General features: G+C 47.4%; 1 protein-coding gene across 8 annotated transcripts in view; it reads left to right on the forward strand.

Moving 5' to 3' along the window:
• Positions 1 to 23,689, forward strand: part of Ablim1 (actin binding LIM protein 1) — a 141,963-nt gene extending 118,274 nt beyond the window's left edge. For 2 of the 8 annotated variants that reach the window (XM_032892257.1, XM_032892251.1), the window contains 11 exons: positions 5,730 to 5,834; positions 7,435 to 7,482; positions 9,788 to 9,928; positions 11,890 to 11,981; positions 13,036 to 13,141; positions 13,875 to 13,939; positions 15,081 to 15,141; positions 15,664 to 15,671; positions 16,435 to 16,509; positions 17,716 to 17,796; positions 19,651 to 23,689. In XM_032892257.1, the coding sequence (XP_032748148.1) occupies positions 5,730 to 5,834; positions 7,435 to 7,482; positions 9,788 to 9,928; positions 11,890 to 11,981; positions 13,036 to 13,141; positions 13,875 to 13,939; positions 15,081 to 15,141; positions 15,664 to 15,671; positions 16,435 to 16,509; positions 17,716 to 17,796; positions 19,651 to 19,764 (896 nt within the window). In that variant the 3' untranslated portion in view covers positions 19,765 to 23,689. Of the gene's footprint in view, positions 1 to 5,729; positions 5,835 to 7,434; positions 7,483 to 9,781; positions 9,929 to 11,889; positions 11,982 to 13,035; positions 13,142 to 13,874; positions 13,940 to 15,080; positions 15,142 to 15,663; positions 15,672 to 16,434; positions 16,510 to 17,715; positions 17,797 to 19,650 lie in introns of all 8 variants that reach the window. The other 6 variants (XM_032892255.1, XM_032892252.1, XM_032892250.1 and 3 more) reach the window with 5 other exon arrangements.
• Positions 23,690 to 25,693: the final 2,004 nt, after the last annotated feature.

The raw sequence follows: 25,693 nt of genomic DNA on the forward strand, positions 1-25,693 counted from the left end.
ATTTCATGAAGTAGCAGAAGCTAGCCTAGAACCCATTATGTAGCCCAGGCTTGCCTCAGCCTTCTCTGGGCTAGGGTTGTAGGCAGCCCAGACCTAGCCTTACTTTTGATCTTGGAGCTTAGCTGGCTACCATGTGGTGGTGATGGTGGTGGTGGTGGTGGTGGTGGTGGTGGTGTTCAGTTTTAATGTGTGTATGCATCAGGAAGGACTTACAGAAAGATGGCCATCCTGGCCCTTGTCCCTCTGACAGTGGGAGCCTACCCTTTGGTTGGCCAAGTCTACTCCCTGGGCCTCCTTTCTCTTGCATGCAGCCCAGGCCCCTGGGTTCACTGAGCTGAATGCATGGTATAAATAAAGCTGGCGGTTCTCAGGCTGTGCCTGCATCACTGACTTCCTCCATCCATTCTCTGTAACAGCGGCCTCGCCTTATGCCCTGAGAGGTCCTCCAGCCTTGCAGTCTCTTTCTGTATTGGAAAGTCCTGGCTGGGTCGCTCAGACAGCTTCATACCTAAGAGATCTGCAGAAGCCTGGGCTCTGTTTGCTGCCTTTCTTGTCTCCCTTCCCCTTTGAAAGTCTCTAAGACATTGCATCCCATGCCCAGGAGGCCATGAACAGGAAGGCTACATAGATCAAGGCCGTTTGAAAGGTGTCTTTTTTGTTATGCATAAATCAGTAGCTCTCAACCTGTTGGTTGTGACTTCTTTGGGGATCAACCAACCTTTCTCAGGGGTACCTAAGACGACTGGAAAACACAGATATTTACAGTATGATTCACAAAAGTAGCAAAATTACAGGTATGAAGTAGCAACAAAAATATTCTATGATTGGGGGTCAGCATTACGTGAGGAGCTATATCGAAGGGTAGCAGTGTTAGGAAGGTTGGGAGCTACTGTTTTAGATAGTGCTGCTATGAGGTAAACATATACTCAACATTACCTGAAAGTAATCTGATCATTACTGAAGTTTCAAAGGACCTGGGTTCAATTCCCAGCACCCACATGTCAGCTCACAACAGTGTGTAACTCCGGTTCCAGGGGATCTGACACCCTCACTCTGTCATAAAAATCCAGAGGCTGCCAGCACTGAGCTCCGCCCCCAGACAGCCATAGAATATGAGCAAGCACCCCGGGAGCCGGGCAGCACTCCAGCAAACTCACACCCTTCAGACTTAGTCACCAAAGCACTCGTGCCACAAAAAAACGGAGAATAGGACAGAGGAAAATGTCTGAATCAAGAATCCTGTGAGTGGCGGTCTCCCCAGGACTAATGGTTTGGTTTATTAGGCTGCCAAGGAAGATGCTAAGAGTTAAGAATGAGGAACGTAAGTGTGCTGGTAGCATCTTGCTGGCTTACCTGAGATCACTGAAAACCAGGCTGTGGGCGGTAATGTGGATATCCCTTCCAAACGGGATGTTTTCTCTCGCTTAGCACTTAGCTTGATTAAGTGCTAAGCAAACAGAGACTGTCTTAGACCCCCCCCCCACACTGTGTTTCTCCCACCCAGACTCGAGTTGTGATATTTAACTTTTTTCACTTCATCTTTTACGTGCATGGTGTTTGGCCACGCATGCATATCTCTATGAGGCTGTCGGATCCCCTGGAAATGGAGTTACCCCAAGTCCTTTGGAAGAGCAGGCAGAGCTCGTCACCACTGAGCCATCTCTGCAGACCAGACGTCAAATCATTTGGAGTGTCTATTTTAGAAAAGAGACATGTTCATGTTAGGATTTTTTTCCTCCTTCTACAAATACCCCAATAGCTCAGAGTTTTGGTAGTCCGGGACCTGAGAATTTGCAATTCATCAATATTGTCTACCAGGCAGCCTGTTTCCTCATTAAACCGCCATGGTGCGTGAGTGACTATGAATTCTTAGGTCACAGAGTGTAGAGTCCCAGCTCTGGTAAACCCAGCGAGCCGGGCGTGGCTGCCCATCCTGGTGTCCAGGGGAAGAGGTAAGCGGTGGAGAAGGCAGGCAGAGGAGGTGCGACAACGCCCTGGGAGACTCAGCACAGAGGGACAGGAGCAAGGAAAGAGGCACACGGCACCTCTGGTCCTGCCTGAGGGTCTGGGCACAGGCGAAGTGTGCACCATACAAGCGTAGGGACCTAAGTTCAGGGCTCTTGCGCCTATGAGAAGGTCAGACATGATGGTGCATGCCTGCAGCCCTAGGATGGGGAAGGTAAAGACAGGCAGATCCTGGGGTCTCACTGGCCAGGCAGCCTAGCCAAAATGGGAGGTTTCAATTCACCGGGAGACTCTGTCTCAAAAACCTGAGCTGGAGAGCAATAGAGGAAAGTACTCACCCAAAGCTGACCCCCAGCCCTCACATTCACACCCATGCACACACACACACACACGCACACATGCACACACGCACGCACACGCACACGCACGCACGCACACGCACGCACGCACACACACACGATGGTTGACAGCTCGTTAACTGCTCTTTTCACCCAGGGGTGGTATTTCTTGTGATGTGATCCACTTTAGGGTGTAGCTTTTGCACAGTGGATAATCTTTCGGATCTCGGGGATTGTCTGTCCTGTGAGGATTCATTGTTCCTAAAGAGAAAGTCAGTGTAAGACAACTTGTCTCTGTGCTTGCAGCCTCAGTGGGGATGGCATAGGTGAGGTAGACAGACTCTTCTTAGGGACAGCCTCAAGCAGGACACAGACACAAAACAAAGCAGTTCTGTCTGCTCTTAGATACTTTCTGGGCTCCAGTGAGGAGTCAGTGCTTTTTAGAAATCACTCTCGTCTGCTGTTTTAGACCTGTGGGGAATTTTAAATGATCATAAAATTAAATCTACTCCCAAAGACTTGCTCATGCTACTGGTGGGTTTTGTTTTATTTTTATTTTTATGAGTACACTGTCACTGTCTTCAGACACACCAGAAGAGGGCATCAGATCCCATTACAGATGGCTGTGACCATCATATGGTTGCTGGGAATTGAGTTCAGAACCTCTAAGAGAACAGACAGTGCTCTTAACCACTGAGCCATCTCTCCAGCCCCCTTGTTTTGTTTTGTTTTAACAACTGAAATGGTCTGTCCTTGTTGAGGATTCACAACCAGTCAAAGCAACACCCACACAACTGTTGACAGCACTTCTCAGCGCAGAACCTCCCAGAGTCTTCACCCTTGGAAAAGTGATTGGTTTCTACCGCCTGGCAGAAGGGGGTCCGACTGACACAAAGCTTTCACGATTGGAACTGCTACCAGCCTTTAGCAGCCTTCAAGCTCTGCCCAGCACATGCTGAGTTTCAGCAGTGTATATGACATTGTTTAATCAATATCATCAGGATGGGTTCCTGGGTGCTCATCCGACCAAACTCGCAAAAACCGTCTTCCGAACATGAGGGTTACAGGCAGATCAAGGGCGGGGAACCGTGTGGCTCAGAACTGACAGTGGCCGGGTCTCATGACACCAGTCTCTAAGTTACAATAAGTGGAGAGTGGGACATCTCTATGCCTTCTTGGAGAATTATCCTGGCCAGGGAATGAGCTGATATTGGTGAGAAAGGAGACTCAGTTCTAGTTCAGCTCTAGCCTTAGTAAACAGAAGCCATAACCTTCCCCTCCTGCCCTTCTCTCCCTGGCTGCTGTATACATTTTGTCAGACACGATCTAGCTATTGCTCTTCATATTCCAAGACTGTGACATTTTACTTCATATCTGTTTTGGGGTGACCTAGAAATGTCTGTACTGAGACATTTAAACACTCAGCCGGTCTGAAAGCCCCAGCAATCAACTTCCTTCATGCATTGCTAGCCAGATTTGGGATGGCTCGACTTGAAGAAGTTGGCCGAGACTATTTTCTGACAATCTATGATTTCCTTGAAGTGATTAGCTCAGTGGGTAGAATGCTTGACTGGAGTATACAGAGCCCTGCACTCCATCCCAGGGCCTAAAATAACAAACGATCTGAAACATTTATACTACAAAGGCCACCGCCAAGCGAACGAAAAGACGGCCTACAAAGTGGCTTATAAAAACTGAAAACCGTATTCCTAGAAAAGAGAGTTGCATCTTGAATAAACACTTGTAGAAATAGCAGTGAAAGCAAATCACATTAATAATTCCTTAGTGTAGGGGTGGTTCTGATGCTAAGGTCCTGTTTCCCGATTGGTTTGTGATCTGTCAGTAAAGAAGCCATGAGCCAGTTGCTGGTTAGAAGAGCTAGGAGGGACTTCTGAGTCCCTGGAGGCAAGAAAGAGGCAAGGGAAAAAACCAGTGTTAGCCACTCAGAGAAAAGCCAAGCAGCCATGTGAGATCCCAGGAGGAGCAGCAGTGGCCTGTGGCCGCTCCTATAGGCAGGCACTTGGGTAGGGATGTTTACCTGGGATGAGATGCAACTTTGAGCAACTAAGGTTTAGGGCAGGTGGGAGGTGTGGAGCCAAGAGTATAAGGGCAGGCTAGCTGCAGGAGTTTAATAATGCCCAGCATTGTGTCAAGAAGGCAAGCTGAAAATGAACGTGTGTGTGTGTGTGTGTGTGTGTGTGTGTGTGTGTGTGTGTGTGTGTGTGTGTGTGTGTGTGTGTCTTTTATCCGTGGATTCAAGGGAAGCAGGGTGGGGGCCAGTAGCATAGCTTGTTCCTGGAGCAAAGGCGGGATAGCAGAAGTTACACACACTTGGTGGTCCTCGGTGTTCTGCCGTGCTCTCTTAGGACATGATGAGCTCATTTCCTAGTTTTTCATACGCTCTTCCCTGCGTTCCTATAGACAGTAGGAGGGAAGGGTGTGCCTGTGTGTCCCTGTCTGCACTTGAGGATTTTGCAGCCAAGCTCCAACCCTCCATGCCCCACAGACAGTGTCTCCTCTGCGCACAGCTTTCAGTGCTAGAGCCTTGTCACAGCCTAGCCCACGATATCCTGGATTTCTAGGCCATTGCTTCCAGCTCACCAGGGCCCTTTTCTGTGCTCTAAGGAGCTTCCTGAAGAACTGACAGAGCCCCAGTCTCCTCTCTGAGCTTGCACATCAGTTCTGTGAGTGTAGCAGTACCAGGGTAGGGAGATCGGAGAAGCAGAGGTAGGAATCTCTCTCCTTCCCTGACTTGTGCTGGTCATGATTGGTGTTCAGTTAGTATGCCAGTGATTGATTTGTTTGCCAGAGGGAGCAATGCAAAGAGAGGTCTAAGTAGTCCCCGGGGGTGTGGCAGGGAGGGGTCTGACTCCCTCTGTATATTTCAGAGCAGGGTAAACCCAGCCTGCAATGAGACTACTTCATACGGTGAGGGGAAGGACTGGGTGACCACCAAGGCATCTAGCCTTAACCTCAAGAGAAACATATTCTTATGGCCAGCCCTCCCGTGCCTGGAAGCAGTCGTACCTGGAGCCGAGCCGGGGCCTGCACATCCCATCCACCTACATGTTTGGGATTTAAGCACCTGACAACTGGTCCTGAATCAGTAGCCAGTGGCTTTCCCTCCTCCCACATACTTAGCATCTGATCGGTTTGCCGAGCTCATGGCCTCCACTGCATGCCATTGGAATGGTGCTTCCCGGGCTGCTGGCTGCTTTGAACCTGGTTCTCCCCAAGCTCAAACCTCCCCTTTGGAAACTAAACCTGACGCCACCTCTGCGAGCCAAGTTGACAGACCAGTTTGTTTCCGTTGTTTCACCCTCCTGACATTCCCTCCCTGCAGCTCTTTGTGTTGAGTTTTGATGCGTGTGGCTCTCTCCTTTACCTCCCTCTCTCATTCTGTTTTCTCCATTCTTCTCATTGGAGGCAATGAGCCGTCCAGCGGCCGGAACTCCCCTCTCCCCTACCGGCCCGACAGCCGCCCTCTAACTCCAACTTACGCTCAGGCCCCTAAACATTTCCATGTTCCAGGTAGGAGCTGACACAGTGTGTCTTGGTGTCCTGTCGCGGTGTAGAATGTAGCTTTGTAACCTCGTCTGTCTCCATTTCTCATTTTTCTTCATCGAGATACCACGGTTGACAAACACTAAATTGCAGGATCTGGCCTTCCAAAGGGTCTAAGTTAACGTTGGTGGGACCAAATTGAGGGCTTACGTTTTCAATTTAAAAGATTCTTTTTTTCATGGCTGGGGATTAATCCTCCGTGAGTGCTCTCCTGCTGAGCCCTCAATGTCCTTAAAGAGACTTGGAGGCCCAGAGAGAGTAAAGATCAACAAGAATGATTGTAGATTTGGTTAAGATTTTATTTTTCATAATTGTGGCTCCTAGGATGTCAGATTGTGGTTCACTGTCATTAACAAAGTATCCTAAGAGCCATGAAGCTATATTCTCATCCTGAAGACTGAACCACACACACACCCGAGAGTCCCTTAAGACTTGTAACATTGTCTCAGCTGGGCAGCGTTTCTAGGTAGTAAGCAAGTCACCACCACCGATACAAAAGTATCTTGCAATTTAGGCTCGCACTGCAAGCTTTAACCTGGTAGTCACAGTGCTAGCTAGCTGCTCAAATAACACCTTGCCATCAGAAACTGGAAAGCCTATTCAGGGTTAGCTCAGTCTGTGAGAGCAACCGGCCATCTAGGGTCACCAGAAGATTTAGAAATGACCCACTTGGTTCTCATAGCTGTGCTTATCTGGATTGAATATTTATACTCAGCAAGTCAGGAAGGTAGAGCGAGATTGGAACCACTTAACTAGGACTTCCTTTAAAACATTTTCTTCCCATTAATCTTGAAAACCTGTCAGGTACATTTGAAGTTTTTCATATGAAGAATCTCCCCTCCAAGGTACAGTGCCTAAGACTGGGAGTGGGGTTTGGAGGACAGGGAGAACTCTGGAAATGTCTGAGCGCCTTTAGTCAAAGTGAAGTAGTGTTGTAATCGGATGGCATTTGTGCAGCCATGCAGATAGCAGTTTTGCACTGCTTTTTTTCTTTTCTTGCTTTTTAATACAAACTCGGCCCCTCTGGATTAAGACTTCGTCGATCACCCCGTGTTGCTGTGTTTAGTCTCAGCCCCTCACATTGCTCTCCATTGCTCCTCTCATTAAGCCAAATGGTGAATTGAGCCACTGGTAACTCCTGGCAGCTCAATTTCTAGACAGTAGCAATTTGGGGACTGCTTTTCCCCAAACTGGTTATGTCTTCCTCACCATCTCAGCATCTCCACTGCGTGCATCGCTTCCTGTTTTGATCCCACGTTCAGTGAAGTCTGTATGTGAAATAAATGGCTCGAGAATAAGAGGCACCCTTCATGTGCCGTGATGTATTACAAAGGCTTCTACGTCATTTATGTGTAGATTCGGCTCGTTTCTGTGGTCTTTTTTCCCCCCAGTGTACTCAGTCTTTGTAATACAAAGGTTGTCCCTCTGGGTTGTTTTTGTTTGAGAGTCTTGGATTCGGTTCAATCTTAAGTTTGCCTGTTGTTGCTTTTTTGTTTTTGCTTTTTTTTTTTTCTCCATTTCTGAGCTGGTCCCCATAATCACACATCTTTGCTTTTCATTTCCACAGATCAAGGGATCAACATTTATCGAAAACCACCCATCTACAAACAGCATGGTAAACTCGCTCTCCTCCTTAGCTTTTAAGCGGCTGAGTCGGCTGCACTCCTCTTGGCTGTCTCCGAAAGGCTTGCCTGCTGCTGCTTTGAGAATGACTGAAGCTGGGGCGCGGCGCAGATGACACCCGTATAATCTGACAGGATACAAATGTTGACTTAAAAGCCATTTGCCTGGTAGAGAGCACTCTGCTCAATCAGGGAACTTCTAACCCAGTTCTGATACTGACAGACTGTATCCTCCTGTCCATAGAAAAGGGGAATTGTGGTCACAGGACAACAAATAGCTTTTTTTTTTTATAGCCATTAAATAATTTAGCCAAACTTTTAAGATAAATTTGATGAGCTTGCAAATAGTTCAAACAATTAAAGCTAGTAAAAATGAACCACCTGCAAAGATTCTTACAAGACACAAGCCCTGTAGTAGACAAGGAAACAAGCAGAGAAGTCAGGTCCTGTCCCTTACTACAGATATGGCTGTGTAGTTCATGGGCAGAAGAAATTCGCTATGTGTTAGTGTTCTCATCTGCAAGGAGCCGTCATTTAGATAAGCGTGCCTTTCACAGTTGTAGACGTGAAGAATCACCGAGGTGGATTTATTGATTTTTTTTTTTCTGTGAACATAGGTTTGTTTTTTCTTTTTAATCTAAGAAATCGCAGTATATATTTTTTTTAATGAGTCTCATTTTCCCACTACTGTCAGGCCTCTCTGGGTTTATCTGCCATAAATCTGTAGCTTAGACGGACAGCCTTCCAGCGAGGTGTCTGGAAATTTGAAGGCTGTCCCTAAAATCTAGTCAGGAATAAGTAAGGCTTCCAATATCAGCTGAAAGTACACAGGGAACAACTTGTAGGCCAACATTCTAGGAAGCAGGAGAAGTGTGTACTGTTGGTTTTCCTTTTCTTTTTTTTATTTAAGGTGTTACATCCCACACTTGCATTTTAAGTTTATTAATGTGGTTTTTGTTTTTGTTTTTTTTTTATGGTTTAATGTCTCCCTACATACTCATTAACATGTGAATGTCTAACTACTGACTTCACCAATTCTACTGCGTAAGTACTACTTGAAGTCATGCTTTTTGTTTGTTTGTTTTGTTTTGTTTTCCTCTAACAGTGAAATACCCAGTTAGATTTAGTAGTTTAGAGATGTCTGTAATATTAAAATCTCTGGTGCCTAGATCCCAGAGGTTGGATAGTTGTTAGGCTTCCCGTGAGAGGAATGGCTTTGTTCCTTTGGCCTGAGTCCTGGTTTTCAAACTGTTGTGAATAATTAGTCAACAGTACTGCTAAAGCAGCGCCTTCCAGGGTGTGTCCCGCAAAACCTGCTCCATGCCAGAAAATAGATGTTATGTCCCAAACTGATACTCGATTCTTAAACATTTATGAGGGGGAAAAAAGTCACTCTTCTTCATTTTTACATAGAGGTCCAGCCTTGTGCTAACACTGTGTTCTCCAGGGAAGACGGTGTTCCCTGAACCAAGATACTGTTCCCACTCAGTTAATGATTCTGAGGCACACTGCTTCCTACCCAGCCAAGACTTGACCCCTTATTATCGAGTAACCTTGGTCAAGTCACACAAGCAGGTTGAAGGCTGGAAGTTTACTAGAAAAGAGCCAAAACATTATTTCCAGATTTAAAACTGTGTGAGTCCCAGAGAACAGTAATTAACTTCAACTTTATAAATATGTTTTGCAATGCCAGGCCAGTTTGCCAAGTCAGCTGGAATCGGGGACTGGCCATTACCTGGTTTGTTTGTTTGGCTCCAATTTGTGATTGGCTTGGGAGCTCCAAGCCGGCGAGTCCTCCCACTAACTATGGGCACTGTGAACCCTGTGATCACTTGCCTGGGCCACTCTTGTCTTCACTTGTTTGAACAGACCCCAGCACAGAGCAGTAAGTCTGGATGACCACCATTAACCACCAGAGTTCCTGCAAAGCCAGAAGTCCGTTTCTCCTAGGATTCAAAGACCCGTATAAAGCATATAAAGAATTAAGATGAACTAGATTAGTGTATTTATGGCTTCCGGCCCCCCAGGAGAGAGCCAGACCCTCTCTAAATATCAAAGGCTGGCGCCTACTGTCAAATTTAGAACTCAGACTTCTAATTGTCAAACTCTCCAACTCCAAGAGTACTTAAAAAATCAGAGACCGGTTGATCAGGAGTATCCAGTTCTGCGGTGGCAGAGATGTTCAGAGTTCTACCTCTGGAACATTCAATAAAGAAAGGAGAATCATGTCGGTGGGGTGGTACCACCACGGCCTTACAGACCCATTGCTAAGCAACCCTGATTCCCACCTAGATGCAGCTGCCTTGGCAGCCCAGAACAAGGCTTCAGAAGATATCATCAAGTTTTCCAAGTTCCCAGCAGCCCAGGCGCCAGATCCCAACGAGATACCAAAGATTGAGACGGACCACTGGCCGGGTCCCCCCTCACTTGCCGCCATAGGTATGCAACCGACGAAGCTAAGTCAAACAGACAGATGCCTAGGAATTAAAAACACAAAGAAATGTCCCAGAGACATTTAAGAAAGGTATATAAACCAATGGGTAGACTGATGAGAAGAATGACTGTGACATCAGCGTGTGCCCAAAATGCTCAAAAGTTACAGAACTCTGTCTCCTGTAGCCTGGCTACATAAACACAGGTATCCAGAGCTGGCCTATAACTGGTGGCTTGGAAGGACTGACTCCATTGCCTGCTGATCAGAGGCTGCTGGCCAGGGCAATATTCTGGAGAACAGAGTGGGTGAAGTTATGGGGAATCCACTTCACCAGTTAAGTTCGTTTCAGGCCGTGTCTGGGCTGCTTTTCCCCCACTATTAACAAGCAGGCAAGGCTGTCTTCTCTGCTAAGAAGGGCTGGACTAGGAGTTCTGGAGTTTAACTTGTGCATGAGTTTACATCTGTCATCCCATGATCCTGCGCTCCAATGTCACATTGGAAATGCCATGTTTCACTTTTCTTTCCAATTGTGTCTGTGTCTTTACCATTTTGTCAGTGGTGAAATCACTCGGGCCTCTAGAAATGGATTAGAATGGAAATCAGATCAGCCTCACAAAGTTTCCACTAACCTCACTTCCGCTGACCACCCAAAGGGCCTTCAGTGCTCCACAAAACCTTAACCTTCCTCATCAGACTAACTTTTTCTTAGAATAGCTTTCATAGGCAATAGAAGTTCACTTAAAAGCCATTAACGTTTATAGAAATAGTTGAGGAGAAAGTGTTTCTCATTATTCACTGATATTCTATAATTTGGTTGATGAGATGTATATAATTCTTGCAAGTTTTAGTAGCTATATTTTTATTAGTATGAACTAAGGAGAAAATCCACATTGGCTTTTCTAAGAATGAAACATCTGTCAATCTCTGTCCCTCAGAAAGCTTCTGGGAGCCCTGCCAGGGTTTCTACCTCAGCTAACATGGCTTAGTAGGGACCTAAGTTTAGAGAGAGATTGAAAGTCATTGTTGGCATTGCCATCATCACCAAATAACCTGAAGTTGCTTAGAATCCTAAAGTGAGGGAAGTGTTTGCTCCTTTCATCAAAACAGCTGAAAGTACAACACTTGGTAAATGTTTGTTTTTGTCAGATTAGAAAGCCTCCCTGCACTCTCAGCCAGGTTTACCTAAGTGATTTAGGGAAAGCAAAGCTTGTTCCAGCCTTCTAGTAGCTGGGACAAACTCTTTCTGGGAGCCTGGAACGGATGCCTTGTCTGCTACATTGTTCCAAAGTCACTTCCAGCTGCGTTAATCCTCTTTGTGTTTACCTAACAGTAGCAAAATTCCTCTGTGACTGATTTTTTACTACTGTGAGGAAAGAGAAACTGTGGACCCCGACTTTAAAAGACAGGCGCAAAACTTGCTTTTTAGTGGACTTGCTAAGGGTAGAAGAAAAAGTGGCAGCTTATTTTTAAAAGCCTAAAACCAGGGAAAGAGGGGACTGCACGTTTGAAAAACTTGCCACAAGAGAGCAACTGTCCGAGCAAGTTGTAGATATATAGTTGGGCTTAGATTCCTTGCTAGTTAAAAAGCAGGCCCTTGCTCTGGTCATGGGGTGGTAATAGCTGGAGGTCCCTCTCCACTTGCTATAAAGAGCTCTGGCCTGTGGTTAAAGCTGATGCTTGAGACTCAGTTGCCACAGCAAGCCCAGGTCAAGGTGACCGACAGCTGTTGAAAAGCCCAAATCCCCTCTTAGCTACATGATACACCGAACTAGCCCATTAGAGGAGCTCTGAGAAGCAGCTGCGGTGCTGAGTTGGCTGTGGGCATTTTTCCTTCGGAATTGTCCTCTCCGCCATGTGAAAGCCCCCCCTCGTACACCTTACCAGTCTGACGACAACCAGGGAGACCGTGGCTAAGGTTCCTGTGTCATGGGACTGATGTGAGAAGTTGTCTTTACTGTGGAATTAGGAACTGACCCGAGACGCAGATCTAGTGGCAGAGAGGAAGATGAGGAGGAGCTTTTGAGACGCCGGCAGCTTCAAGAAGAACAGCTGATGAAGGTTTGTGCTTGAGGCTGCCCTCAATTCTACTTCCTTTTGGCTCCTGGTGTTTGCTTGTTTTACATTACTACCAGGAAGGTGGTGGTCCCAGACCTCTACTCCCAGTCCAGTAGGAAAGACATGGCAGGCAAACTGTGATTCGAGGTGGTAGGGGTGAGGCTGGACATTTAGAGGGTCACAGGATTCTGGGAGCCCACGGCTGTGGGGTAGGTGTGCAAGTGGACCTGTTGGGTTGAAAGGAGGCGGGGTGGGGGAGGTGGTGGTGGGGTGGGGTAGGATCCTGTAGGCCAGGGTGGTGTGCACTCAGGGCCATGCAGGTCTTGCTTGAGGGATTTCCTTGGGATGACATTGGTCCAAATCTCCTCAGGACTTGGATAGGCTTTATATCTGGAATGAGAAAAAGGGTATCAGTTGGTCTGCCACCAAGAACTCCCCACTTCCCCCACCCCTGCTCCCTTTCTGTATTCTTGCTTCTTGCCCCAGAAGGCCATCCAGTTCTAAACTCTGACCAAAAGGAGGCTAATGGGTCCCTTCAAATGCTGTTCCCTCCAAAGGTATAAGGAACGCACACGGTGTTCCGTGCACAGGGGGAAGAATGCAGGGAATAAGCCTGGTTTTGTGTAAAATGTGTATAGGACAGCAAGGAATGGGTATAAATCAGAATGTAGTGGGTGGGGACTCCTTGTGGGGTCACAGTCTCCTTCCTCCTGGATTTTCTAAAACATGTGAGCATATATTCCTTTTTTATGTTTTTTTAGGGCAAATAATGAACTGTCTTGTTTAAGGATGCCCAATCTACAACAATCTCTCCCTCCTATTAAGAAAACAATAAAAACACAAACACAGAAACAAAAGCCATCAAATTCACACATGCTGAGTTCTGGCAAAGAAAGGTGACCTTTGTAACATTAAGCCTGGCACTGGAAAAGCTAACAGGGCTTCAGAATCCATTGGACGTCCCTGCCCTACTCTTAAGGAACTACAGGCTCGGAGCAGGAAAAACAACGGTTTATGACCGACCCTTGTTTCTTTTCCTTTTCCTTCCCGTGAATAGCTCAACTCAGGCCTGGGGCAGCTGATACTGAAGGAAGAGATGGAGAAGGAGAACCGTGAACGAGCGTCCCTGCTGGCCAGTCGATACGACTCTCCCCTCCACTCAGGTGAGCGGCACCAACACCCACCCCTTCCCCCCACTTCTGTGATTTAAGGGTGAGCCAAGCCACCTGCCTGCGAAGGCTGGATTGTTAGTTAGGAGACAGGACCAGCTTGTGAGGGCCTCTAACCCCTTGAGTCCCTTCTGAGTGTGAGTTCACAATGCTACAATTACACAGGTCAAGAAACAATTTTTAAAGAAAGGATTGTCCTGTCCAGAGATACAGAGGTGGTCTGCTCCCTCCATAGCTAACCCTCCTTCAGACAGATGCGATTCTGTAGCCCTGGCTTTCCGGGAGCCCAGCTCTGATGTACCATCGTGGTTTATCTTATTCCCTGGCTTTTAAGCTGGAGTGCAGCAACCACGTATTCCTAGGTTCAAATCCCTGCTCTGCATCTTTTCTTAGCTCCTTTTTCTTTTGTCTCCTATAATATCAAAATTATGGTTTTCTTGGGACTGAGGATTCAGAAGGAGGAAGCACACCCAGCTTATAGCTGTGGTGGGGAATCACAGGGGTACCGTTCCCTTCAGCTCCAACTGGACCGTATGTCCTTCCTCCTCCAGCCTCTCCTAGAGATGATCACACCTCCCCCCTGCCCTCTCCCCAAGAAGGCAGTGTGCTGTGAACACTGGGACCCAATATCGCTAGAATTCTTTTTTCCTGTCCTTCAGTTGTGTAAGATCACTGGCGATCTCACTGAAGCATTAGGAAATAACTTTTCCTCGTTTTCCTCATTCAGCTTCACATGCTCCGTCATCTAAAACTTCATCTCTCCCTGGTTATGGAAAGAGTGGCCTTCACCGGGTAAGACTTCCTTCCGTCCATGGTGTCCGTGTGTACCGCTCCCTCATTTCTGTACTGACTCATCATCAGAATAATCTTTTTTTAAATGTATCTTTATTTTTGTCATACTTTTATTTATTCTGTATGCATGCCATTGTGTGTGTGTAGAGATCAGAAGGCATCGTGCAGGAACCAGTCTTCTCCCTCTACCACATAAATCCTGTAAATTAAACTCAGACTCATCCGGCTTGGGTAGACACCTTTATGCACTAAACATCGTGGCAACCCCTGAATAATTTCTTGACCTCGGTGTTCGAATACAAGGCAAACTGCCACCTGCCTGGCTACTTGGTAAATCACTTTGAGTTATAAGCAAAATAAAATACTTCTTTTTTACAAAAAGATTTATGTGTATATGAGTGCACTGTAGCTGTCTTCAGACACACCAGAAGAGGGCATCGGATCCCATTACAGATGGTTGTGAGCCACCCTGTGGTTGCTGGGAATTGAACTCAGCACCTCTGGAAGAGCAGTCAGTGCTCTTGACTGCTGAGCCATCTCTCCAGCCCCAAAATACTTCTTTTTCAAGGAGAAGAAACTGACTTTGAGTGAAAGACCCCTGTATGTCTTACAGACTAAAATGAGAAATAGCAGGCAGTTTTACCCCAATAAAGCACAAAGCAATCGCTTGATTCATTATCTCCGTAAAGAGAGTTGTGACAACCACCCTCCCCCACCAAGCTAGAATAATTGCAATTAATAACTACAAATGTCTAGAAATACATTTGGTGGTAATGAGGTTGGGGGTGTCTCTCTAGTCCTGGGGGCTGTTCTGGAACTTACTGTGTAGACCACGGCGGTCTCAAGCTCACAGAGATGAGCTAGGTTCAAGGTGTGCATCACCATGTCCTGCCTTTAGAAATGCATTTTTATCTCTGAACCACACATACTTGCTCTGTAAAAGCCTGCTGGACAGTGCCACAGGTGCCTGCATGGCATTGGGGCTTCAGTTCGAAGAATAAGTAAGATAAATAACAGTGTGGGGATTTTAGCCCAGGAAGGATTCTTAGGACTCTGTTCTCCTCCCTCCCCGCAAGTCCCAACTCTTATAAAAATGACCACCACTGCGATTTTTCCAATGATGAAACTCTCCTCGTTGCAGCCAGTTTCCACAGACTTCGCCCAGTACAACAGCTATGGAGACGTCAGTGGCGGAGTTCGAGGTAAGGCTTCAATCAGGAGGCTGACCGTTACAGTGTTACTTCTTGTGACCCAGGCTCGGGAGAGGCTGAACCAGCACACTGCTGGCGTATGAACTCTGTGTGTCCCAAGGTAGGGCCACAGCTCTCTTCTGAGTTAATAGCAAGCATGAAAACATCACAGAGTCTCTAGATAAATACAGGCATGGGAAACCAGTATCTAAGCATCCCTTCACGGCCTTTCTACATGATAAGCACTCTCCCAAAGGAAGATTAGCACTAAGTGAGGTACGGCCAGTGCCTTCACAGGGCATGTGGTGAAGAGAGAGAGCATGTGTTTGAACTGATGCCTGGAGTTGAAGCAGGCGTTTCCTGGCTTGGGGGGAACCAGTGGTTCAGTACATGAACTGTTTAGGATTGAGACAAGAACACGGTTCATTTTGGGACATTTCGGAAATTATAGTAGAACACAGCATTACTGTAAGTGACTCCATGGTTTTTCTCCTGGTCTTTCCCTAATGATTTTTTCTTTTTTTCCTTTTTCAGACTACCAGGTATGGACAGCTCTGTGTCCCTTGAGTTGGCCGCAGCAGAACGTTTGTTTTCCGGTCCAAGCTGCTTCTTCTGGGGAGCGGTGTCTGTTGGGAGGATGAATATGGTGGTTGATTACTTTTACTGCATGCATGGCTGGGAGGAGCAGGCATGTCTGGTAGCCAGGTCAATGTGTCACTGTAACCTTTCGGGCAAGGCGTGATCTGGGCAAGGCGTGAGAAGACCCTCTCACTCTGGCTATCGTGAATCCTGTCCAGGGTAGAAGTGGGCAGGCACGCCAGACCGGGCACAGGTTTTTAGTTGCCGTCTCTCAGTGCTTAGATGCTTGCTACCTTTTCTTGCCTGTCCCAGGGAGGATAAGTCTGAACTAAATAAGGGATGAAAAACATGAGAGAGCGTGGTGGTGTATCCTGTAATCCAGGACTTGTGAGGCTGAAGGCTCCAGAATTTAAGGCCAGCTGGGGCTACAGAGAGACCGACAGGCACAGAAGCAAAACAATAGACCTGATGGTTTTCATGTGCTGTGCCCCTCCACCCGTGCAACCTAAATCAGGAACCAGCCCACGGTTACGAATCCTTGATGTTTCTCCAACTGGATCCTGTGCTATCACTCTTTTCAGTAAGGATCTCACTGTGAGAGATTCATGGTCAGTGAAGATGTGGAGGGTAGGAACTGAGACCCAACAGGAAAGTCAGGGAGCACTCAGAGCCCTCCCTGCGGTTCCACCGAGAGTTCATGCTCACCTCTGAGCTTTTCTGTTGCAGACCCTCCCAGATGGCCACATGCCTGCGATGAGAATGGATCGAGGGGTGTCCATGCCCAACATGTTGGAACCAAAGGCAAGTGTGACTGACTGTTCCTCTCCCTTTGTATACAGTCACATGTGCACACAACTGCTTGTGCACATAATCACATGTGCACACAATCACTTAGGCACACAATTGCTTAGGCACACAATGACATGTGCACACAATCACTTAGGCACACAATCGCATGTGCACACAATCACATGTGCACACAATCGCATGTGCACACAATTGCGTGCAAACACAGCTACATGTGTACACAACTGCAAACAGAGATTTGGTTCCCTATCTGTTTGCTATCTTCAGAGCCTAAGAGCTACCCGGTTCCAGGCTGGTACCTCCGGGCTAGCTTGTCTTAATGCATCCTGCCATTCCAGCTTGTGCCATGTTGTCAGCAGACTTAAACCCTCACTGCCCGCAGTACTCTGCTCACAGTGAGGTGCCAGTACCCTCTACCCCATGACCTAGGTGTGACCTTGACCCCTGCCACATGCATTTCAAGGCCTGACCAATGCTGAGTGGAACAGCAGAAGCCTGCTGCAGATTGTGCACCCAGTATGTATCCTACTTTGCCAGAGCGTTCTCAGTGTTAGCGACGAATGTCTTACGTATCACCTCTGATTAGTCTTGGGCAAACTGACTTGGCTGACCCCGGACATTCTGGGTCTCAAGAGGCATCTATTTCCCAGCTGTGGTATAGCATGTCTTTAATCTGAGAGCTCAGGAGGTAGGGGCAGGCTGAACGATCTGAATCTGAGACCAGTTTGATCTACATAGTAAGACCCTGTCTTAAACAAAACAAAAGAAAAGGCCTGATCTCCGTGGCACCTCTACTTGGGGCTTATTGAAGTATGTCAGCTTCCAGAACACTGGAATTCACAAATCTGTCATAGCCGAAAGTGATGAGCCCTGTACAAAGGTGTCCTGTGACCTAACAGCGTCTTGTAAGAGGCGATGGCTGCGCCTGCCACTTCAGATCTCCACTAACTTTGACCTTATGTCTCGTTCCTAATAAGTTAGTATGCTTACATTCAGAAAAGGTTCCTAAGGCATGGTGCAGCATGAGTCACTGGCAGAGAGATGGGAGTGTGTAAGAGTCCGTCTCCGTTCCCTGAACACCCGAGGTTCTTTGTAGCTGCTCTTGTTGCTGTCTCTATCATGGGTGTGCTGGCCCTCATGAGCGTGGAGTGTGCTTATTGATAACCGTGTGCTAGACAAGGCTTTGTCTGTCTTCCTCAGATATTTCCATATGAAATGCTCATGGTGACCAACAGAGGGCGCAACAAAATCCTGAGAGATGTGGATAGAACCCGGCTGGAGGTAAGCAAGGCACACCCACACGCTCACACATACACTTACACAAGTATGCACATACACCAGCATGCCTCTAAAGAATTATAAATGTATTGTTTTCCAGAGGAAACCTAAAGACGTGGGATTTTTAAAATTATTCATTTTTATTTTATATGCACTGGCGTTTTGCCTGCATGTATATCTGTATGAGGTTGGACCACCTAGAACTGGTGTTACAGACAGCTGTGAGCTGCCACATGGGCTCTAGGAATTGAACATGGGTCCTCTTGAAGAGCGTCAAGTGCTCTTAACTGTGGAGTCATGTCTCCAGTCCCTAAAGTGGTAATTTTCTTTTCAAGTCCTGTAGGCAGAATGAAAAACTAAAAACTTGAGGCTCTCTGAGGAACTAGAACAAAGAAATGGAGATGACAGCATCGAGGCATTGCTCCTTTAGTGCTTGCCATTTCCTTAGACATCAGAAGGTGTAGGAAGAGGAAGGACAGGGCCCATTCTCAAAGTGTATACATTGGAGAGAGAACAGAAGGATGCTTCCACACCCAGTCAGCATCAAGGCAGGCGGTCCCTGGCTTCAGAGAGGCCAGCAGTAAGGCACATGCCCTTCTATGTGAGTCCGCTTACATCTAAGCCTACAGTAAGGTCAGTGTACAAAAGTACCCAGTAAGATTTATAGTGACCCTAGAGACACACAGTGTGGTTCATCACATTTTTGGCAGCCGGATGCTGGTGTTATTAGGGTTGGAATGAAGTATGGGCATCTTCTTCACTCCTAAGATATTCCCAGACCCATGTCTGCCACAGGTATAGGCTGAATCCACTGAGATGAGAGGGAGCAGTATTCTAGGTCATGTTTCTTCTCTGGCTGTTTCTGCCTTCCTTGTTTTCAAGGGTTATCTGGGTACAGGCACGCAGGGCTTCCTTAGTCAGGGGAGACCCATCTTTGTGCCTTCCCATCTGAATCACTTTTAGTTAGGAAACTTCTGACTGCCCATCTCAGGAAGAGTCAAGTCCCTTCCCTGATACAACTTAATCTTTTGCGGGAGAGGTTGGGTTAGCTCAACTAAGCTATCCTAGCTTAAAATGGGCTCGATGGGAAGAATGTCCAGTAGGAGATAAGCATTCGTCTCTCCTTCCACTGGGCCAGGAGGAAGCTCTCAGCCTCTCCCAGGGACCACCCTGGAAGTCCCTTTCTCTTTGATCATCACTAGGGTCCATCTCACCACTCCCTTCCCATCCCCCGAGTCATTTCAACATCCCAAGGACCTGAATTGATGCTATCACATCCAGTACCACAAGTTATGTCCCTGTGCCTAATTGCTAGCCCAGCTCTGCAGTATAACCATGTTGGCAGCAGTCTGCCAGGTGTTTCCTCTGGTGGAGGACAGTGCCTGGCTGTGCCCAGGAGACAAGTGCCAGAGAGAGCTGCCTCTCTCCACAGTCTGACTGGCTCTTCAGAATGATGTGTCTCTCAGTTTCTTCAGGGAATGGATTTCAGGACACCTCCCCCCAACAGACCACAAAGTCTGCAGGTGCAGGAAGTGATACATTCTTTATACATTGTCTCTGCACATCCTCCTGCTTGTGTTAAACCACCTCTGGATGACATAATGTCTAGTGCAACCTAAACGATATGTCCACAACTGCAGAACTGTGCTGTTTGGGGAAGAATGACAAGGGAGGCAGTCTGTATGTGCTTAAGTCAGACACAGTTTGGGAAGGATACGTCTGATCTAAAATGGCTTGGATCGGGGATGCAGAAGGCAGGACTGTGGAAGGCTGGCTGTATTCATAAACTAGGAAAGGCATCTGATGTTAATTGGCATGGCCGTTAGGACTAACAACTTCTTGCTTCTCTCTTCCCAGCGCCACTTAGCCCCAGAAGTATTTTGGGAAATCTTTGGGATGTCCATACAGGAATTTGACAAGTTACCTCTTTGGAGACGCAACGACATGAAGAAAAAGGCTAAACTCTTCTAAGTCCCTCAAGTAAGCGACAATCAGGAAAAGGACTCTCAGTGGCGGTGGTGCCTAGAACATTGTACTAAGGCCCAGAATTGATCAGAGAATTCATTCACCACCATCTCCCAGCAGCAACGCCGAGGGCAAGTCTGATCCTAGCACCGTGAGCCACATCCTGGGCCAAGCAACAGTAACCCTTGCCAAGCAGTGACGGGGTGGAATTTCTATGTTCCCAAATTCAGCAGTAATGTCCACACACGACCTTTTCCCGTGACTCTGTGGGGCTTCTTTTTCCTTTTTACTTCCCCCTTTAACCAATGTCTAACTTAGTGCTGCCTGTGTTGGTAAGAGTCAGCAAGTGCCCTTAGGAAGCCACACGGGAGGGATGCTGGGAATCCTGAAGTATGAATCTATTTATTCTGTAGCCCTGTGGCTGAGAGGAATCCAGGGGCCTGCATCGATCTGGTATCGGCAACTTTGCCTGTCATTGGCAGCCTCCCTCGGCTCTGCCTGGGCTCTGAGGGACATGGAACTCCGTCACGAACGGGTAGTTCTAAGCACGCGGCTGAGTACCAGCAAAAATGATTTAAATAAGCTTCGTTCTCTTCCTGTGTGCTGAGACCTGGCTGGCCAACTGCTAGGGGGAAGAAAATATAAGACAAAGGAAAAGGAAAAAGGAATGAAGGAACCCTCCCTCCCTCCCTGAAAGCTTTTTCTGCTTCTGAGGCTATGCTCAGCCCTTCCTCCCTATAAACTGACAGGAACTGCCATGTCCACCTTTCCAAAGAAAGCAAAGGCAAAAACAGTCTCCAGATTGGTCCGGCTGCTGATAGGTGATTTTTGCCCATGAATCATGTATCTCTTAGAGAAGAAAACTCTGTGCCCTGCCTCATCACAGGTCTCCTCCTCAGTGTCTGTCTGTCTGTCTGTCTGTCTGGCATCCGAAGGGTCAGGTCAAGCCCATGCTGGTTTTGTGTTTTAAGGGCGTAGACGAAGGGAAGACATGTTTTTCTGAAGTAGCTTGCTTTCGCTCAGCTTGATTAACGAGCACGTGTGTTCACATCTGTGCGTAACCCACCCAGGGCCGATCTGTGAGTCTGTATGTGCTTTCAGTCTCTGCTTGGATGTTGACCGTGCTGTGCTGTGGCTCTGAAGGTCACCTGCAGGAGAGCGTGTGATCCAGAGGCTCTTGCTTAGAGGCCAGCCTGTTCTGTGAGCTGTAGGGACTTCAGAGGACCCTGGAAGGAAGGCTGGCCTAGTTTAGGGCTCAGAACGTCCCACCAGAGCCCTTCCATGCTCTGTGACTCTCAGTGTGAATTGGAATGCCCTTCTTTCATTACGGTGTGTGAATAAGGCCACATCGTAAGGATTGGTGTGAGTTGGATTAGGGTATCCAGAGCCACGGGGAAGAAGTTAGATCTCACTGATCGTCCTGCTGTGGTGCTCCTCTTGGGAATTTAAGCTCTGAGTTAAAGCCACGCAGGAAAGCATTTGAATTCACCCACAATCACCACTCAGCACAAAAGGCAGAAGTTCCTTCTGAAGGATCAAAGCGACTATCTGTCTGCTGACACCTGCTTGAAAGATTGAGCAGCACAGATTCCCAGCCCATGATGCAAGCCTGTGTGTGGCTTGTGACCCGCTTCTTTGGGTTCTCCTGCTGCATTCCTGTAAGAGAGTTAGGTATGATAACCAGTCTCACGAGTGTATGTGGATCTGTTAGTACACTTGGCAAGAGGGCTGGACCGCTGGCCTGGGTAGGTGGGTCCCATGCCTTCTGGGGAGACAGACTGCACAGGTGGGTTCTCTGTATGTCTCTGGCTTCTTCCTGAGTTCTCACAGTTTTTTCTCTAACTGCCCTGCTCATTGCTGGCTGCCTCAGCACGAGGCCTGTATCATGTTGTTCTCACATTACCCTGTCAGCATACAGGACGGGGAGTAGGGCACATTCACAGTGTTCCCAGTCAGCAGACATGGTGGCCTTGTGGGAGAATTTATCCAGTATGGGGATAACACGACCCTCCATGCTTTTTACTGGTTAATGCTATCTCTTACAATGATGCAGACGAGAAAAAAAACCAAAGTATTCAGGAAACAGGGTTGCTAAGGTTCTGTACCTGCACTCCATAAAGTTATTGTGGCTCTGTCCTGACCTAGGAGAGTTCAGCTACAGGGGAGGAGAGGGAGACAGTCTTCCTCTTTAAGTTACAGAGAGCCTTAAATTAAAGGGCCTGCCTAGGATTGCAATAATTGAAGAATCGAACTCTTAAATTCTTGCAATAACGAAACCCTGCCTCCTTGACTGTTTGAACTCAGTTCTTCATCTAAATTGGAAAAAAAGTTGCATTCCACATCAGCACAGTAGCCCATTTAAACTGTATCAAGCAACAGTGTATCTCTAGACTACACCAGTAAGAACCCTGGCTGCTCTGGGGGAGGAGAGCTGGGAAGTGTTCATGTCAGGAGTGTAGCTCCCACAGAAGATGCCAGCCAGAGGCTGTGTGAGGATGATGTAGTTCTAACTGCCAGACGCAATATCAGTGATATTAAAGACTCCGCGTGGCTGACCACAGCATGGGAGTGCGGACTTGACTCCATCCTGCTGGACACAGGAAAATTTCAGTTGCTAAAAATCCAAACAGCTCGTTCACTTGGGGGAGGATCCTATGCAGGGCGGACTCGGTGCATACATTAAGGGCTATATTTTCTAGCATTTGACTTACTTGTGACTTGATACAGATTGCATGGCCTAAAAGGCTTCTTGTGGCCACCTGGGAGTCTCCGTGTCTTCTTCAAAACTTCTCCAAGAGAGTCCAGGCTCTCATGTCGTCTTCCTGTGCAACCTATTAGAGATATGAAAAGCCTTTGAAAACAGCTAGCTCTGCATTTTCATATTAGTGTGGAGTTTGTTATGAAATATTTTTTCTATGACTCCTTCAACAACTAAATATGAACTGCCTGTTCTCTAAACCTCTAAGAGAAAAACTGGAGCTAAGGTGCAAAATCAAGGGGGGAGAGATAGTTTTCTATCTGTCCTGTTCTCTGTTCTCCCCAAGTCCTGATTCTGTTGCCTCCAACCAGAGCCGCCTCCTCTCCTCTTTCCTGAGGCACAGCCCTGCCCCTCGATCTCTGTCTACTGTCAGTCACCTCCAGTGTGGAAAGGTTCAGCTGGAGATGTTTCTAAAACAGACTACTTTACTTTGAAGCAAACATCTTTTTCTTAAAGATTGCTTCACCAATAATGCTGTCAAATATATCTGCTTTTGCAAGTTTAAAATAATTCAAATTAACCTCCCTTGAGTCTTTGCTAAAAAAAGAAATAAATCTCAAGTAAACTTGGAGTGGCGTTCCAGGGCGTGTTGCAGGAGCAGGCATGGCTCCAGGCTGTGCACTCCATGAACTCTGGCTCTGAAGAGATTTCTAGTAACTGTTCACTCTGTACTTTCTGTGCCCGCCTCAATTTTGAATTGCAGTTTTTTTTTTCCTTCGTTAGACAAACCAGGGCTCTGTATGCTTCAAGTTCACTGTTTTGTGCCCCTCCCCCACCCTTGGAAGAACTTCCTAGGCAGATAAAGATGGTCAGGGCTTTGGATTTGCAGTGATGTGTCTTCCGGTGGCGTTGTACAGGGAAGGAACACCCAGGTCCACTGGAACAGGAGAACAAGCAAGTCTTCAGCATCCACAAGATTACTGTTTGCATTTTCTACCCATGAGCGGAGGGAGACAGCGGCACAGGGAGAGCAGATCGCTCTCGCTAGTGCAAGATTATTATCGCAGCAAACTCACAAAGAAGGGGACAAGCGGCTGTTTCAAACGGAAGCTTTCTAAGCAGACAGTGTGTGCACAATAAAGTTCAGCAGAGCCCACGTGTGCTCCCAGAAGCTTAATGTAATTGAATGGCAGTTATCACTAAATAAAATTCTTTTCTGAGTCTCTCTCCCAAGAGTGACAGTCCTGTGATTCTCTTCCCGGGGTGAAAGATGGGAAGAGGGGAACCCAAAGATACCACATTCAACAAGGTTATGATCATACCACACGTGTTCTACCTTATGGAAGAGGAGGCAGCTGTCCACGGAATTGATGTGTTCAACACATCAATTGTATTGATGTATATATGCATCTATACAGAGATGTCTGGTGGTAAATGTGTGGGGGTTCCACGAGATGCCAAAGACCCTGCATGGAATCCCCTTTAACAATGGTTAATGGGATTTCTGTCCCTGTTGAAAGGGTGGCCCACTCGCCTTGGTTCCCCACCCCCAGCCCTCACAAAAACAAATGTTGGGAAGTCATTCCTGAAGCTGTGTCGCGTTCCCTGTGGAAATGAGGTGATGTGTATCAGTGCTGAGCACCTGGTGTTGGGGTGCAGAGGAGGCTGAGGCCCCGCAGGCACCCTGGCCATTGAGCCGCGCTTTCTCAGCTGCTGTGTTGCGGGCAGAGTACCACACTGTACTCAACTCCGGAAATAAAGCTACGTGCTTCCTCTCCAAGCGCCTCCAGCGCTGTTTCTTGGTCTCTTTGGTCTTCCTATTTTTAAAAGCATGAGCCAAGCTCCTAGGAATCAGAACACGAGTGAAACCAGAGGGGCAGCAGATTGTTTTCTTTAATACCCATTTAAATTGTATGTTGTGCGCATGCGCAAGCCTGCGCCGTTGTACTCCGCGCTATATCCCCTGGATGGAGAGTTCTAGGCAGTCATAAGCCATCCGAAGCGGGTTCCAGGAACTGACCTCAGGCCCTCTGCAAAAGTAGTACATGCTCTTAACCACTGAGCTGTCTCTCCATTCCACCTTATACTTTTTCCTTTATATTCATCAGTGATAGGACATGTATTAAGTAACAGGTATTTCCCAGTAGTTTGTCCAGCAATTCAGGCCATTATGACCAACTTGACAGGTGACAAATTATCAACTGAGAATACTCAGTGGCTGTGTGCATGTGAAAAATCCCTGAGTTCAAGACCCAACCCTATGAAAATATGTCTAGTAGCCATCGTACACTACAGCTAGAACTGACAGCAGTGACAGTCTCATCTTTTGGATAAAACAGGATTTGAGGATAAGACTTTCTAAGCCACAGGTCATCTCGGTCACCTAGAACAATAAGCCGTGGCAGTCACCTAGAGCATGGGGGTCGGGGTGGGCATCTTCCAACCCCCCTCCCCCACTTTATCATCAACCTCTGTGTGAAGAACATCTAGATTCCAATTCACTTCCCTTCACTGCCAGAAGCTTAGGTTAGACCTGTGTTTCAGATGCCTGCTCTGAGCCTCTAACCCGCTGTGGCTGTCCTGCCTTTGCAGGGGCCAGCCATACCAGCATTCACCTGGAAGTCAGAGACAGGCAGGCTATTCACCAAGGCTCCCAACAGAGAATGCATAAGATGGCCCAGCTGCCAGTCTACCCAGCTCTGCTTCCACCAGCTCCGGTGTCTTCCCTAACGTCGCCACTAGGGGTCGTCTGTGATCCTTGTCCTGACCTCCTTGTGACAGTTGGCTCTGGGGGCCACCTTTGAATTGACTTTGACTCCTTCCTTGACTTTACATAGAAGGATGCATAGAAGGCGGTGGTCCAGGCAAGGGCCACTTCTCTCTCTCCATACCATGCCTTGACTCCTACCCTTTCCTCCTCCGGCCACACCATGTTTTCTCCTTCCAGAGCAGCTTTGCCAGTGACATTTCCATTGAGCAATGTCCAACTCTTCAAGGAGGTGGCCAATGGAGAGAGTCTACCAACCAGGGAACGGAGGCTGCAACCACAGTTAACCCTGTAAAATCGGTTCCCATCCATTTTGAGTTACCTGTGCAAATTCCTATGGGCTCCACCCATCTTAGGAAAGACGAGGCCACATTTACATGCTTGGCATGAGCCCCTCTTGATGGCCAGCTTACCTTCCTTCCTGGCACACTGGCGATCAACCCAGGCATGCAGTGCTTAGCAATGGCCGC

Source organism: Rattus rattus, chromosome 2 (genome assembly GCF_011064425.1).
Source record: "Rattus rattus isolate New Zealand chromosome 2, Rrattus_CSIRO_v1, whole genome shotgun sequence".
In the NCBI taxonomy this organism is placed as follows: domain Eukaryota; kingdom Metazoa; phylum Chordata; class Mammalia; order Rodentia; family Muridae; genus Rattus; species Rattus rattus.